Consider the following 16,458-nt stretch of genomic DNA (forward strand, 5'->3'; position numbering starts at 1 on the left):
AAGGGCTGGTTTAGCACAGTGGGCTAACAGCTGGCTTGTAATGCAGAACAATGCCAGCAGCGCGAGTTCAATTCCTGTACCAGCCTCCCCGAACAGGCGCCGGAATGTGGCGACTAGGGGCTTTTCACAATAACTTCATTGAAGCCTACTTGTGACAATAAGCAATTATTATTATTACTATCAATGCGCAGGGTTACGGGGATAGGACAGGGGTGTGGGCATAGGTAGAATGGCCTTTTGGAGGGTCAGTGCAGACTCGATGGGCCAAATGGCCTCCTGCTGCAGTGTCGGTATTCTATGGATCAGTCAGTGTGGGATCAGAGCAGATTTATGAGGCATCCTGGATAGTTCATTGTTACTGCCCAGTTAACTCGCTCATTCTAACGGTAAGGAATGTTTTTTAAACAAGTGATGTAAAGGGCCAATGTGGTTTCAGCCATCGAATATACATTTCCCCTGATCGTCATGAGATGTAAAGGAGAAGAGGTGACTAATGAGTAACTGAATCAATATTGCCCTTTAACAGTGATAGTTATAATTACACATAATTCTGCAATCACTAATGGTTACACTGAATTTTAGATTTAATTGGAGACAAAAGATTACAGTTGCTGTCCAAAGTGAAATGGAAACCAGAACATTTTTAAAAAATATATATATCTGATTTCGCTTCCCTGGCAACTTTGCAAACTCCCCACTCTGGAGGATCACCTAGATATCTGCAACTCTGATCAATTGCTAAGAGAACCAAGATGACAATACACGTTCATAACATGGCCAACAGGTTAAGAATAAACCTGCAATATCCTTCCAATACATCAGTGGCAGGAGGTAAGAGTGGGAGAAATTCCTGGTCAGCCATGCTTGATGCAGTGTGGTGCCCCTCAACCTCTGGCAACAGGCCAGTGACCTGCTCTAGGGTTAAAATCTTGCTATGGGGCTGAACACTAACATACGGAGGCTCTTGAATGTTATAATGATGCCGGCGGTAGAAGGGGAGGCGGAGATAGTAGTGGCGTTGGACGCGGAGAAGGCCTTTGATAGGGTTGAGTGGGGGTACTTGTGAGAGGTGCTGGAAAGGTTCGGGTTTGGGGAGGGGTTTGTCAGGTGGGTGAGGCTGTTATATGAGGCCCCGATGACGAGCGTGGCCACGAATAGGAGGAGGTCAGAGTATTTTCGGTTATACCGAGGGACGAGGCAGGGGTGTCCCTTGTCCCCCCTGCTTTTGGCGCTGGCAATTGAACCCCTGGCCATGGCGCTGAGGGAGTCGAGGAACTGGGGGTGGCTGGTGCGAGGAGGGGAGGAACACCGAGTGTCACTCTATGCGGATGACCTATTGTTGTATGTGGCGGACCCGGTGGGGGGAATGCCGGAGGTGATGAGGATTCTCCGGGGATTTGGGGATTTCTCAGCGTACAAGCTCAACTTGGGGAAGAGCAAGCTGTTTGTTGTACACCAGGGGGCCCAGGAGGGGGGAGATTGGTAGGCTCCCACTAAAGAGGGTGGAGAGGAGCTTCAGGTACTTGGGGGTCCAGGTGGCCAGGAGCTGGGGGGCCTTGCATAAGATTAACCTCACAAGGCTGGTGGAGCAAATGGAGGAGGAGTTTAAGAGGTGGGACATGTTGCCGCTGTCTCTGAAAGGTAGGGTGCAATCAGTCAAGATGACGGTGGTCCCGCGATTTCTATTCCTGTTTCAGTGCCTCCCCATCCTTATCCCGAAGGCCTTTTTCAGGCGGGTTAACAGGAGCATTACGGGGTTTGTGTGGGCGCACGGGACCCCAAGGGTGAGAAGGGTGTTCCTGAAGCAGGGCAGGGATGGGGGGTGTGGCACCGCCCAACCTCTGTGGGTACTATTGGGCTGCCAACGCAGCGATGGTGCGTATGCGAGTGATGGATAGGGAAGGGGCAGCATGGAAGAGAATGGAGATGGCATCCCGTGTGGGCACGAGCCTGGAGGCGCTGGTAACGGCGCCGTTGCCGCTCCCTCCAACGAGGTAGAAAATAGAACAGTACAGCAGAGAACAGGCCCTTCGGCCCTCAATGTTGTGCCGAGCCATGATCACCCTACTCAAACCCACATATCCACCCTATACCCGTAACCCAACAACCCCCCCTTAACGTTACTTTTATTAGGACACTACGGGCAATTTAGCATGGCCAATCCACCTAACCCGCACATCTTTGGACTGTGGGAGGAAACCGGAGCACCCGGAGGAAACCCACGCACACAGGGGGAGGACGTGCAGACTCCACACAGACAGTGACCCAGCCGGGAATCGAACCTGGGACCCTGGAGCTGTGAAGCATTTATGCTAACCACCATGCTACCCTGCTGCCCCTAAAGTATACCAGGTATACCACGTGCCCGGTGGTGGCGGCTACCCTCAAAATTTGGGGGCAATGGAGACGGCACAGGGGGGTGGTGGGGGCCTCAATGGGGTCCCCGATACGGGGGAATCACCGGTTTGTCCCCGGGGAGAATTGACGGCGAGTTCCTGAGTTGGCACAGGGCAGGTGTTAGGAGGTTGGGGGACCTGTTTGTAGGCGGGAAGTTTGCTAGCCTGGGTGAGCTGGAAGTGAAGTTCGGGCTCCCCCCCCGGGGAACACCTTTACGTACATGCAGGTAAGGGCATTTGTCAGGCGACAGGTGGCAGAGTTCCCTCTGTTGCCGCCGCGTGGGGTTCAAGGACAGGGTGCTCTCGGGGGTGTGGGTTGGAGAGGGGAGGATCTTGGCAACGTACCAAGTGATGCAGGAGGTAGAGGAGGCCTCGGTGGAGGAGCTGAAGGGCAAATGGGAGGAGGAGCTGGGTGAGGAGAGTGAGGAGGGGACGTGGGCGGACGCCCGAGGAAGGGTAAACGCCTCCTCTTCTTGTGCGAGGCTTAGCCTCATACAGTTTACGGTGCTGCATAGGGCTCACATGACCGGGACAAGGATGAGCCGATTCTTTGGGAGCGAGGACAGGTGTATTAGGTGCTCAGGGAGCCCAGCAAACCATGCCCATATGTTCTGGGCATGCCCAGCGCTGGGGGAATTTTGGAAGGGTGTAGCAAGGACGGTATCGAGGGTGGTAGGATCCAGGGTCAATCCAGGCTGGGGACTCGCAATATTTGGGGTTGCAGAGGAGCCGGGAGTTCAGGAGGCGAAAGAGGCCGGCATTCTGGCCTTTGCATCCCTAGTAGCCCAGCGGAGGATTCTTCTTCAGTGGAAGGATGCGAGACCCCCAAGCGTGGAGGCCTGGATCAACAATATGGCGGGGTTTATTAAATTGGAGAGGGTGAAATTTGCCCTAAGGGGATCAGTGCAGGGGTTCTTCAGGAGGTGGCAACCATTCCTAGATTTCCTGGCGGAACGGTAGAAGGGGGGGGGGGGATTTTCACAGTAACTTCACTGCAGTGTTAATGTGAACTTACCTGTGACACTAATAAAGATCATTATTAATACCTATCCCGCCAACATTAAGATTAATTTTCTTTTCTTGCTAAACCAGCGAATGACAAACATACTAAGTAAAATTCTTGATTGTTATTAAACTAAGTAACAACTGTCAAGATGATATTCAAAGTTCATTCAATTGACTTTTTAAAAAAAAATTAATTCCACTGGAGACGGGTTTCCTCGGTGTTACATAAAACAAAGTAGTAAACACACTTTTACAATGTTAGAACATATTGCTCACAGGGGAATGTTCTTCAAATGCCCAGTGACGCTGATGTCTTTAGCATCACAAATAGATTACCAGTGTGTTGCAGAATTTTAAAAAAGTTTTTTTACTTCTTAGACGGTCTGTGTGGAGTCTGCACGTTCTCCCCGTGTCTGCGTGGGTTTCCTCTGGGTGCCCCGGTTTCCTCCCACAGTCCAAAGATGTGCAGGGCTGTTTAGCCCAGGGCTAAATTGCTGGCATTGAAAGCAGACCAAGGCAGGCCAGCAGCACAGTTCGATTCCCGTAACAGCCTCCCCGAACAGGCGCCGGAATGTGGCGACTAGGGGCTTTTCACAGTAACTTCATCTGAAGCCTACTTGTGAAAATAAGCGATTTTCATTCATTTTCATTTTTTTCGTTAGGTGGATTGGCCATGCTAAATTGCCCTTCGTATCCAAAAAGATTAGGTGGGGTTACTGGATTACGGGGATAGGGTAGGTGCGTGGGCTTGGGTAGGGTGCTCTTTCCAAGGGCTGGTGCTGACATGATGAGCCGAATGGCCTCCTTCTGCACTGTAAATTCTATGATTCTTCAAAACTAGTCACCATATTACTTAAACACAAAGCATAAAAACAAAGATGCTTCATTCCCTCAAAGTGCAATTACTTAATTAAAACGGACAAAAATTCAGATACTCATGACACCATTTTCTTGCAAAATCACAGTAACAATCTTCTCCTTATAAGTTCCCTCGGTTCTCCTCAAATCTGTTGTCAGATTTGGAGGCTCGAAGCCATTACAACTCATCACTGAATGCTCCTCATTACCAAATACTGGAAGCACCAGGCCGCTTGTCAGTCAGACACACCAGGGGATTTTCACACACACAGGACGACACATTTGGGAAGTAGCGGGCAAAAGCATTGTGTGTTGTGGCATCACTTGATGGACATTTTTACTTTTAATACAGTGCTAAGCTCCTACTTTACTGAAACTGAATGTGTGGGAAAAAAAGACTGCAGTGAGTGTGAGCAGATGGGCAAACAACACTAAGCACAGCATTTTTTTTTAAATTACAGGCGTTGAATCTTCAATTTAAGTGTTGGAGAAATGATCCAATAGATTTGGATAATATTTAGAGACAGAGCACCAATTCCAGTTTTAAAATAAAAGCACAGTATTCTGGCATCTTTGGCTGATCACAAAGGATTTTAGATATAAATTGGGTTAAAACAGGAACTCAGTCTTGCTTCAAAATATTCTCCATTAAATCATTTCCTCTGGCATCCAGGCTGAAACAACAAAGCCATGACTACAGTCGCCCCATTTCAAGTTAAAGACAAGGGGGTCATGATCGCTGGATACAAGGGAGGCCATTTGGGACTGAGACGAGGAGAAGTTTCTTCACGGAAGATACGATCCTGTGGAATTCTCGACCACAGAAGGCTGTGGAGGCCAATCACTGAAAATTATGACTTAAGAAAGAAATAGATTTCCAAACACTAAAGGCATCAAGGGGTATGGGCAGAAATGAGATAGAGATTGAGGATCAGCCACGATGGGCCAAATGGTTTCATGGTTTATGGAACAGAAAATTACACAAGATTACCAGCAACAAACATATGAGAAATAAGTGGGTGGTTCCGGATTATTGTCCAAAAAGAAAACAACTGCAGGCTACAGGAAAATGGCGGAGGAGTGACGTTAGGTGAATTCTTCCAGCATGGGCAGGATGGTCAAATGGCCTCTTTCTGTGTTGTAACCATGCTATGATATTTTTGCACTTAGTCTGATGCACCAGTAATAATAGTATTAATCTTTATTATTGACACAAGTAGGCTTACATTAACACTGCAATGAAGTTACTGTGAAAATTATTTTCACCACTAGCAAATACTTAGAAATTGTAGAGTTAACATGACCAATCTTCGCTTTTTGAAAGGTCATCGACTTCTGTTTCTCTCTACAAAGTGACGGGGTGACGATTCAGTTTCAAGAGGAGTGTGGATTGGGTGAGAACATACAGATGACGGCATTCCCATACATCCGTTGCCCTTGTCCTTCTAGGTGGTGGAGGTCACCGGTTGCAAGGTGCTAGCAAAGTAGCTTTGGTGAGTTGCTGCAGTGCCTCTTACAGATGGCGCTACTGCTGCCACTGTCTGTCAAGAGTGGTGAATTGGGGTGCTAATCAAGTGGGCTGCTTTGTCCTGGATGGTGTTGAGGGCGGCATGGTAGCACAGTGGTTAGCACTGTTTCTCACAGCGCCAGGGTCCCAAAGTTCAATTCCCGCTTGGGTCACTGTCTGTGCGGAGTCTGCTCGTTCTCCCAGTGTCTGCGTGGGTTTCCTCTGGGTGCTCCGGTTTCCTCCTACAAATTCCAAAAGACAAGCTTGTTGGGTGAATTGGACATTCTGAATTCTCCCTCCGTCTACCCGAACAGGTGCCAGAGTGTGGCGACGAGGGGATTTTCCATAGTAACTTCATTGCAGTGTTAATGCAAGCCTACTTGTGACAATAATAAAAGATTATTATTATTATTAGGCAGTTTGGAGCTGCACTCCTTTGGGCCCAACAAGGTAAAAGTAAAATCTCCATAGTCCCAGATAACCATAGGCTGCTTTCCCCTTTGAGGGAGAGAGCTGACTGGTCACCACACCTCAAGTGAGGGGCAAGGTTGAGAAGGCGGGGCCTTCATGAATAACCTCAGCCGGTACAGGAATTTGTTCTGCATCACAAACCAGCCAACTGAGCTAAACTGGACTCAACCGGACCCAACAAAACAGCCACTAGATTAGCACCTCAGCCACCACCTTCAACATTCACTGCCTCCACCACTCACACAGGTATAGTTTGATGAGGTAAAGCAGAAACATTCACTTCTCATTATTTCATAAACATCCTTTCTTGAAAGAAAAGGTCACATTTTTGCAAAAGTTTCCCTTATCTTTATTTCCGCTCAATGCTGATACTGTGCAGTTTATCGGAAGTCACCTGCACTGACCCATTGGAACATGAAAAGTGAGTCACAATTCAAGTGGTCTTCAAACAGGCACAGAATAATTCCAACCAATACCCAAATATAGTTTAAGATTTTCAATGAAAAAGTAAATAAACTTGTGAAAGCCACCCCAAAACAGGATCTGACTTATTCAGTTAGTTGAAAATGAAATGAAAAATGAAAATCGCTTATTGTCACGAGCAGGCTTCAATGAAGTTACTGTGAAAAGCCCCTAGTCGCCACATTCCTGCGCCTGTCCGGGGAGGCTGGTACGGGAATCGAACTTTGCTGCTGGCCTGCTTGGTCTGCTTTAAAAGCCAGCGATTTAGCCCAGTGAGCTAAACCAGTCCAGGAGCTCTGCCAGAATCAGTATGGGTCAGAAACTAAGCTGAATGAAACCAGAGGGACACGGTGAGAATATTTGTTTTGGGACAAGTGTTTATAGGGCGTAGAGAAATAACTTGCAAAATAGTAAGTTAATGCACTGGTATAACTGCAAAAAAAAACACTGCAACAAACCTTAGTTGTATTAAATACTTTTTGATGCTGTTCATCAGGTACAACATGAAGAGGAGGCAAATCAACAAGGATTGATGCAAGTCAGCATTCTCTGTGAAATAGTTATGATTGATTCAAAGTGCAATCATTTCTTACCTTTAATACGGTGTTCACAAGCAGGAGCAGCAGCTCGTGGCTTTCATTTAGAAAGAGAGAAACAGCCAAGTAACCTAGCAAAGAAACAGAACATTAAATGGGAATATACTCAAATAGTTCCAGTGTGACTTGTAACTCCCACCCTCATTCCCACTGCAGAATTTCAGGTTAACAGGTCAGATGTTTCAATGAAACCTTCAGCCCTACTCCCGGGACTCTGGAAACATCGGTTGTCCAGAACTTCTTTTGAGCATATCCAAAAATTATGAACACAATTTTAGTCCAGTGCTTTGTGAGCAGAAATATGGAAGAAACAGTATTTGTATGAACAAAACAAGTTTTATCACTACTTTTAATGTTATCATTGCTTCTTCTTTCAGGTAAAATATCATTATTATTTTTTTCCGGTTCACGTGTTTTTGGTTTGGGGAGGCGGTGGCGTAGTGGTATTGTCGCTGGACTTATAACCCAGAGATCCAGGGTGATGATCTGGGGTCCTGGATTCGAATCCCACCATGGCAGGTGATGGAATTTAAACTCAATAAAATGTCTGGAATTAAGTCTAACGATGACTATGAAACCATTGTCAATTGGCGTAAAAACCCATCTGGTTCACTAATCTTCTTTAGGGAAGGAAATCTGCCATCCTTACCTGGTCTGGCCTACATGCGATTCCAAACCCACAGCAATGTGGTTGACTCTTAACTGCCCCCTCAAGGGCAATTAGGGATGGGCAATAAATGCTGGCACAGCCTGCGACGCCCACGTCCCACGAACGAATGAAAACAAAATTATAATTCAGAAAATTCCAATATCTAGAAATAATTTGATCCCAAGTATTTCGATTGGAGTGGTCACAGTTCCCTGCTAAAAGGTAAAGCGCTGTTCATGGTATATTACCACGTTATTTATGATACAATGCCCAGGGAACCATTCACAAATTCCGAGTCGTTAGGAGCTGGAGTGTACAGTCTGAGAGGGTGGTGGAGGTAGAGTGAATCGTGGCTTTGAGACAGAATCTGGACATTAAAAATTTGCAGGGTTACAGACAAAAGACAGGGTAGTGAGGCTAGGTGAGTTGTTCGTGCAAAGAGTCAGCAGGAATATGACAGGTCGAAAGGCCTCCTTCTGTGCTGTACCCATTCTATGATTCTTACCTAAAGAATTACCTGAATCAATCAATCTTCATTGGCCATCTACGCGTGCGCCTTAACAAAGGTTATTAAATCACAAGCAGCAGAAACTCCACTTCCCTCCCTGCATCTGCTTTTTTTCTCCAAAGTGACGGAAAATACTGCAGCTAATTGCATGATCCTTCTTGCCACAATTGAGATCAGCAGACCACAGACCTGTAATTAGGCCTGCAATTCTCCTGCTGTGTAAAGTTAAACACCTGGGCTATCCCACCTGGAGAGCTAAATACATTATTTACATTTAAAAAGTTATCTATTGAATCAATGCTCTTGAGTAGGGAACATACCAACTCTTTTTTCCATCAGACTACCCTGCTGAGCTAGCTTGATAGCATGAATATATCCAAAGGTGGCCTCATACCCCAGCATTTCACAGTAGATCAGTCGCACCAAACATTCTCGCATCTGCTTCTGTAATAGGAATAGAGCAAAGGTTTATTCTCCTCCTCCCAAACATGTCTCCTTGTCACGAGCTGGCTCTACTGACATTATTCATAAGTGAGCTTTGGCAAGAAGTGCTGGTAAGCCATTCAACTGCAGGGACATTGCACCAAGCTTGCTCCAGTTTCCAAACTGCTGTGCAGACTGTTTATTTCCAGTAGGGGCAACGGTCAGCAATTAACTGTGGAAACAGTGTCTGATTATTCTCTCCCTAGCTCTGAAGTACAGCTTCAAAAATATAGTTAAATATAAATACATTTATTGTACTCCCCACATGAAAACAAACGTCAAGTGCCCACAGACCAAAATAAACCAAACAAGCTCTGAAAACTAAATGATCCATCCACCCACTAGACAACATAATAATAATATTATCATCTTTATGGGCACAAGTACGCTTACATTAACACTTCAATGAGGTTACTGTGAAAAGCCCTCCGGCACCCATTCAGGTACACCGAGGAGAATTCAGAATGTCTAAATTGCCTAACAGCACGTCTTTTGGGACTTGTGGGAGGAAACCGGAGCACCCAGAAGAAACCCATTCAGACAGAACGTGCAGACTCCGCACAGACAGTGACCCAAGCCGGGAATCGAACCGCGACCCTGGCACTGTGAAGCAACAGTGCTAACCACTGTGCTGCCGTGCCGTCCAGTGAAGTTTTCAGTTAACATTCAGATCACTGTTCAATTCACACACTAGTTGGATTTTCACCAATAAAATTTGAATTAAATTCACGCCAATGTGCAATTCAGTGACACCACCAGCAGGAGTGACAATGTGACACGTTTACATAGATTAACTTTCATTGTGAATGTGGACACAGGAACTCGGAATGAAATTTAGAAAAATTACACTTGTGGAGAGTAGTACAGTTATCCCCTGCCCTCGAACCCTATTTCACCTGAAGATTGATCTTAACTCTTGATACGCAATGCCGTGGGTGGTGGACATTTTATTTTTCTAAATATGGAAACGAATGATCTAGCGTCTTTAAAAGAAAAGTTGGTTAACAAGACAGAAGTTTTAAGCATAGAAAATGGAAATCTATCCAAGGGGTTGTAAGAGAAACATACTATATTCCACATTTCTTAAGGTATTTGTTCTAAATCAAACACAAAATGTGTTACAGAAACAGAGAGCTGAAAAGGTTAACATTTCAGCTAGAACTCTTGTTTGCACTGGTTCAATTTTCAATTGCAGATTTGAAATCTCTCTTCTCTTCACCCTTGGTGGTGTCCTGCATTTATTGGCCATGCTGTTTTATTAAGATTTCTCAACCAAGATAAAACCTATAAATTTAAAATACTCCAATAAAAGGCGAACTTTTATTATACTTGACCCAGTAACTGGAGAATCGGCTTCATAACACCTTACTACGGCCATTAAATGAGAGCATGCAGAAAAGATGCTGTAAGTAGCTCCAAGACATGATTGCGTCGTACAAGTCATTCACTGAAAGAAGGGATTAATCTATTGATTCAGAGGATGAATTCTTACCAATGATGTTGTAGGAGTGGAGACCTGCTCTTTTAGAGCAGCCAATTCCTTCTTTATCAATTTCTCCTCATCCTGAAACCAGAAACGTTTAATGTTAATACAAAAGGAAACACTTCAAATGTGATGACAAAATGAGAGCGCTCAAACAGACAGCAATAACTTTTTTCAATTCATAATCTGACATTAAGGCAGATATATCCAGAGTACAACTTTTTGAAAGCAGGTAAAATGCTATTCTTTCACAAATTTGTTTCAATGAGTTCCCAAATCTATATTAACAATTTATTTGACAAAAGATTTGAGGGAAATGGAAAACAATTGTAGAAATTGAATACACCAACCAGAACATAAATCCAGAAAACTACTTGGAATTTTACAATGACGGCAGAATGTGGAGTTAATGTCAGGAGACTACCCTTTGTACAAAGGCGACCAAATCTTGGATGGGACTCTGGACAGAACAGAATCAATGAAAACTCTGGCTATTATGTTTGGGTAACTGTGGGGTTCTTTCCAAATGATGAGTTACAATGATCCAAACAATGTTTTCGGCAACACTTATCTTGTGATCACTGGGTCCAAGCAGTTTGGCAGGGATTTCTCTACATGTTTGAACTTGATTGAGGTAATCTTTTTTTTCTCCTCAGGAGGTATGAAATGAAAATCGCTTATTGTCACGAGTAGGCTTCAATGAAGTTACTGTGAAAAGCCCCTAGTCGCCACATTCCGGCGCCTGTCCGGGGAGGCTGGTACGGGAATCGAACCATGCTGCTGGCCTGCTTGGTCTGCTTTAAAAGCCAGCGATTTAGCCCAGTGAGCTAAACCAGCCCCTAGTGGATTCTAGTGGATGTTGAAAATCCTATGGTGTGATGAAGGGAAGGGATTTCTCCCAGCATCCTGCGCCAATATTCCCCACTCCCCAAAATGCAGAATAGCTGATTTTCATCTCGCCGTTGCTTGTGGGGTCACGCTCGCAATCAAATGGCTGTTTATGTACATAACACTGCGTATCTGAGGCATGATAAGGATGTTACCAGGGCTTATGGGGTCGTGGGAAGATTGGATTTTACGACAGGATCTGATTCACCAGACCTTAACCCTTTTTAAAAAAAAAACGTGATGTCATAAATTCCAGTGTGGGGGTCACGATCCTGGGGCCCTCCATTTCCACCATCATCCTGCCATAGAAAACGTTGGACGAGGTGGGTGACAGCAATATCTAAAGATCCCGCAGGTTCTTCTTTTCATAGCAACCAATGAATGGCAATTTCTTTTTTTTTTATTTTTATTGAGGCATTTGTATATATACATCAAACACAACTACAACCAGAAAGACAGCAAACAGGAATTCACATAGCAAATAAATATCTAACACTCCACCATCCACCCTTCCTGCCACTACCCTCCACCTCCCCTACCTCCTTTTATAACTCCCCCCGCCCACTGCTGACTGCTTAACTATTCTTGAAGTAGAATGATTTCCATCTCCCGACAAACCCCTCCATCGTCCCTCTCAAGGCGAACTTGATCTTTTCCAACCCGAGGAATTCCACAACGTTGCTCACCCGAGTTCCTCCATCCCAGCAAGATCCGTTTCTGGGCTACCAGGGAGGAAAAGGCCAGGATATCGGCCTCTCTTGCCCTCCTGGACTCCCGGGTCTTCTGACACTCCAAAAGATTGTCATTTCTGGACTCGAGACCACCTTCACCCTCAACGCCTCAGAAGTAATGTCAGCAAACACCCGCCAGAATCCCACCAGCTTCGGGCAGGCCCAAAACATATGGATATGATTTGCTGGCCCACACGCGCACCTCCCACACCTATACTCCTCCCCCACAAAAAAAACGACTCATCCTGGAAACCGTCGTAGGTGCCCCGTGGACTACCTTGAATTGAATATGGCGAAGCCTCACACACGAAGAGGATGCGTTCACTCATGGCAGTCTCTTAGTACAGGTGACCAGATCTATACGTTGTCCTGCAAGTTGAGGGGTGGGCACGAGCTCGGCACTGAATCATGCTACAGGAGAACTTTAGCGAGGGTGTGGAATGGGGCCTCATCAGGCAGGAACATAGTGAGCAAGAGCCATTATTGTGAAATACACACACTGGTCCAGCAAGACTCTATTCTTAGATCACTGATGAATTTTCCTTAAGCTGCCCGGTTTATTTTTACCTATGCAGGGTGTGTAAAAACAATGAGATCATAAGAAATAAGAGTAGTAGGCCATTCGCCATTGAGCCAGTCGATGATCTGGATCACGTTACCTGATGGCAGCAAATTCAATAATACTCAAGAAGCTTGACACCATCCAGGACAAAGCAGCCCACTTGATTGCTCCCCCTTCCACAAACATTCAAACCCTCCTCCACTGACAAACAGTGTCAATCGTGTGTACCATCTACACTGCACTGCAGCAACTCACCAAGGTTCCTTAGACAGCCTTCAAAAACCACGAGCACTACTATCTAGAAGGACAAGAGCAGCAGATACCTGCGAACACCACCACTTGTAGGTTCCCCTCCAAGTCACTTACCACCCCAACTTGGAAATATAATAATAATAATCACAATCTTTATTGCCTCATGGTGCCGAGGTCCTGGATTTGACCCCGGCTCTGGGTCACTGTCTGTGTGGAGTTTGCACATTCTCCCCGTGTCTGCTTGGGTTTCACCCCCACAACCCAAAAATGTACAAGTTAGGTGGATTGGCCACGCTAAATTGTCCATTAATTGAAATAAATAAATAAATAATTGGGTACTCTAAATTTATTTTAAAAAAGAAAAAAAACGTAATATTAAGCAAATGCTCAATGACATAAAATGACTTATGTTGACCTCTCTGGTTTGAGAAGATTGCTACATTCTGCACCAAGTAAGCAAAACATTTTGGTTCTGGTAAGGAAGCATCATATTCCAATGATCCACCTTTTGCCTATTTAAATATTGACAAATCTGCTGTGTATATTAAGCATCTGCATTTGACCAAAACACAAATACTCTTAAGAATGGGACAATGTTTTAAAAACTTTGTCACTGTAACAAATCAATGTTTTATAAATATTCTGAAACAATAATTTATTTCTAACAGTTAAATCATACTGAAAGTCAGTGACATTATATCAAAATTGCAGATAAGTGGGAGGAAGAGGTGGGAGAGGATATGGAGGAGGGTTTCTGATGTGAGGTGCTCCAGAGGAGTGAATGCCTCCACCTCGTGCATGAGGTTGGGGCTGATGCAGCTGAAGGTGGTATATAGAGCACACCTTAAAAGGGCGAGGATGAGACAGCTTTTTGAGGGGTAGAAGACGTGTGTGAACGTTGCACCGGAAGGGGGGGGGGGGGGGGTGTCAGCCAGCAAACTACATTCATTTGTTTTCATCCTGTCCGAAGTGGAGGATTACTGGAAGGAGGTTTTTAGGGTAATCTCTACAGTGGTGCACGCCAAACTGAGCCCAGGCCCTCACCTTCGCCTCGTTGATCGCCCAAAGGCAGATCCTGTTGGGATGGAGAGCAGCCTCCCTACCCTGTGCCCTGGCATGGAGGGGGACCTGCTGGAATTCCTAACTTTGCGAAGGTTAAGTTTGAACTGAGGGGAAGGAGGGTGGGGGGAGGAGGGTGGGGGGTGGGGGGGAGGAGGGTGGAGGGTGGGGGGTGGGGGGTGGGGGGGGGAGGAGGGTGGGGGGTGGGGGGGGGAGGAGGGTGGGGGGGTGGGGGGGGGGAGGAGGGTGGGGGGTGGTGGGGGGGGGGGAGGAGGGTGGGGGGTGGGGGGGAGGAGGGTGGGGGGTGGGGGGGAGGAGGGTGGGGGGTGGGGGGTGGGGGGGGGGGGTGGGGGGGGAGGAGGGTGGGGGGTGGGGGGTGGGTGGGGGGGGAGGAGGGTGGGGGGTGGGGGGGGAGGAGGGTGGGGGGTGGGGGGGAGGGGGAGGGGGAGGGGGGAGAGGGAGGGGGAGGGGGGAGGGGGGAGAGAGAGGGGGAGAGAGAGGGGGAGGGGGGGTGGCGGGTGGGGGGGTATGTGGGGGGGTGGGGTATGCAGGGAGTGTCTATGGGGGTGTCTATTTGGGGGGTGCCTGTGTGTGGGGGGGGTGTCTATGTGGGGGTGGGGGTGGGGGGGTGTGTCTACGTGGGGGTGGGGGGGGGGTGTCTACGTGGGGGTGGGGGGGTGTCTACGTGGGGGTGGGGGGGGGTGTCTAAGTGGGGGTGGGGGGGGTGTCTACGTGGGGGTGGGGGGGGGTGTCTACGTGGGGGTGGGGGGGGTGTCTACGTGGGGGTGGGGGGGGTGTCTACGTGGGGGTGGGGGGGTGTCTACGTGGGGGTGGGGGGGGTGTCTACGTGGGGGTGGGGGGGGTGTCTACGTGTGGGGGTGGGGGGGTGTCTACGTGTGGGGGTGGGGGGTGTCTATGTGGGGGTGGGGGGTGTCTATTTGGGGGGTTGTCTATGTGGAGGGTTGTCTATGTGTGGTGGGGGGGGTTGTCTATGTGGGGGGGGTGTCTATGTGGGGGGGGGTGTCTATGTGGGGGGGTGTCTATGTGGGGGGGTGTCTATGTGGGGGGGTGTCTATGTGGGGGGGTGGGGTGTCTATGTGGGGGGGTGGGGTGTCTATGTGGGGGGGTGGGGTGTCTATGTGGGGGGGTGGGGTGTGTATGTGGGGGGGTGGGGTGTCTATGTGGGGGGGTGGGGTGTGTGTGTGGGGGGGTGGGTGTCTATGTGGGGGGGGTGGGGTGTCTATGTGGGGGGTGGGGTGTCTATGTGGGGGGTGGGGTGTCTATGTGTGGGGGGGGGTGTCTATGTGGGGGGGGGTTGTCTATGTGGGGGGTGTCTATGTGGGGGGGGTTGTCTATGTGGGGGGGTGTCTATGTGGGGGGTGTCTATGTGGGGGGGTGTCTATGTGGGGGGGTGTCTATGTGTGGGGGGGTGTCTATGTGGGGGGGTGTCTATGTGGGGGGTGTCTATGTGGGGGGGTGTCTATGTGGGGGGGTGTCTATGTGGGGGGGTGTCTATGTGGGGGGGTGTCTATGTGGGGGGGTGTCTATGTGGGGGGGTGTCTATGTGGGGGGGTTGTCTATGTGGGGGGGTGTCTATGTGGGGGGGTTGTCTATGTGGTGGGTGTCTATGTGGGGGGGTGTCTATGTGGGGGGGGTGTCTATGTGGGGGGGTGTCTATGTGGGGGGGTGTCTATGTGGGGGGGTGTCTATGTGGGGGGGTGTCTATGTGGGGGGGTGTCTATGTGGGGGGGGTGTCTATGTGGGGGGGTGTCTATGTGGGGGGGTGTCTATGTGGGGGGGTGTCTATGTGGGGGGGTGTCTATGTGGGGGGGTGTCTATGTGGGGGGGTGTCTATGTGGGGGGGTGTCTATGTGGGGGGGTGTCTATGTGGGGGGGTGTCTATGTGGGGGGGTGTCTATGTGGGGGGGTGTCTATGTGGGGGGGTGTCTATGTGGGGGGGTGTCTATGTGGGGGGGTGTCTATGTGGGGGGGTGTCTATGTGGGGGGGTGTCTATGTGGGGGGGTGTCTATGTGGGGGGGTGTCTATGTGGGGGGGTGTCTATGTGGGGGGGTGTCTATGTGGGGGGGTGTCTATGTGGGGGGGTGTCTATGTGGGGGGGTGTCTATGTGGGGGGGTGTCTATTGGGGGGGTTGTCTATGTGGGGGGGTGTCTATGTGGGGGGGTGTCTATGTGGGGGGGTGTCTATGTGGGGGGGTGTCTATGTGGGGGGGTGTCTATGTGGGGGGGTGTCTATGTGGGGGGGTGTCTATGTGGGGGGGTGTCTATGTGGGGGGGTGTCTATGTGGGGGGGTGTCTATGTGGGGGGGTGTCTATGTGGGGGGGTGTCTATGTGGGGGGGTGTCTATGTGGGGGGGTTGTCTATGTGGGGGGGTGTCTATGTGGGGGGGTGTCTATGTGGGGGGGTGTCTATGTGGGGGGGTGTCTATGTGGGGGGGGTGTCTATGTGGGGGGGGTGTCTATGTGGGGGGGGGTGTCTATGTGGGGGGGGGTCTATGTGGGGGGGGGTCTATGTGGGGGGGGTGTCTA

The 16,458-nt window shown here is 48.6% G+C and overlaps 1 protein-coding gene across 1 annotated transcript in view; it reads right to left on the reverse strand.

Annotated features, from left to right (window-relative positions):
- ap4e1 (adaptor related protein complex 4 subunit epsilon 1) overlaps positions 1 to 16,458 on the reverse strand; it is a 75,704-nt gene that overhangs the window by 57,041 nt on the left and 2,205 nt on the right. The window contains exons 2-4 of the mRNA XM_038813293.1: positions 10,428 to 10,499; positions 8,773 to 8,896; positions 7,293 to 7,366 (exon numbers count right to left, since the gene is read on the reverse strand). Of these exons, the coding sequence (XP_038669221.1) occupies positions 7,293 to 7,366; positions 8,773 to 8,896; positions 10,428 to 10,499 (270 nt within the window). The remainder of the gene's footprint in view (positions 1 to 7,292; positions 7,367 to 8,772; positions 8,897 to 10,427; positions 10,500 to 16,458) is intronic.

Source organism: Scyliorhinus canicula, chromosome 12, assembly GCF_902713615.1.
Source record: "Scyliorhinus canicula chromosome 12, sScyCan1.1, whole genome shotgun sequence".
In the NCBI taxonomy this organism is placed as follows: domain Eukaryota; kingdom Metazoa; phylum Chordata; class Chondrichthyes; order Carcharhiniformes; family Scyliorhinidae; genus Scyliorhinus; species Scyliorhinus canicula.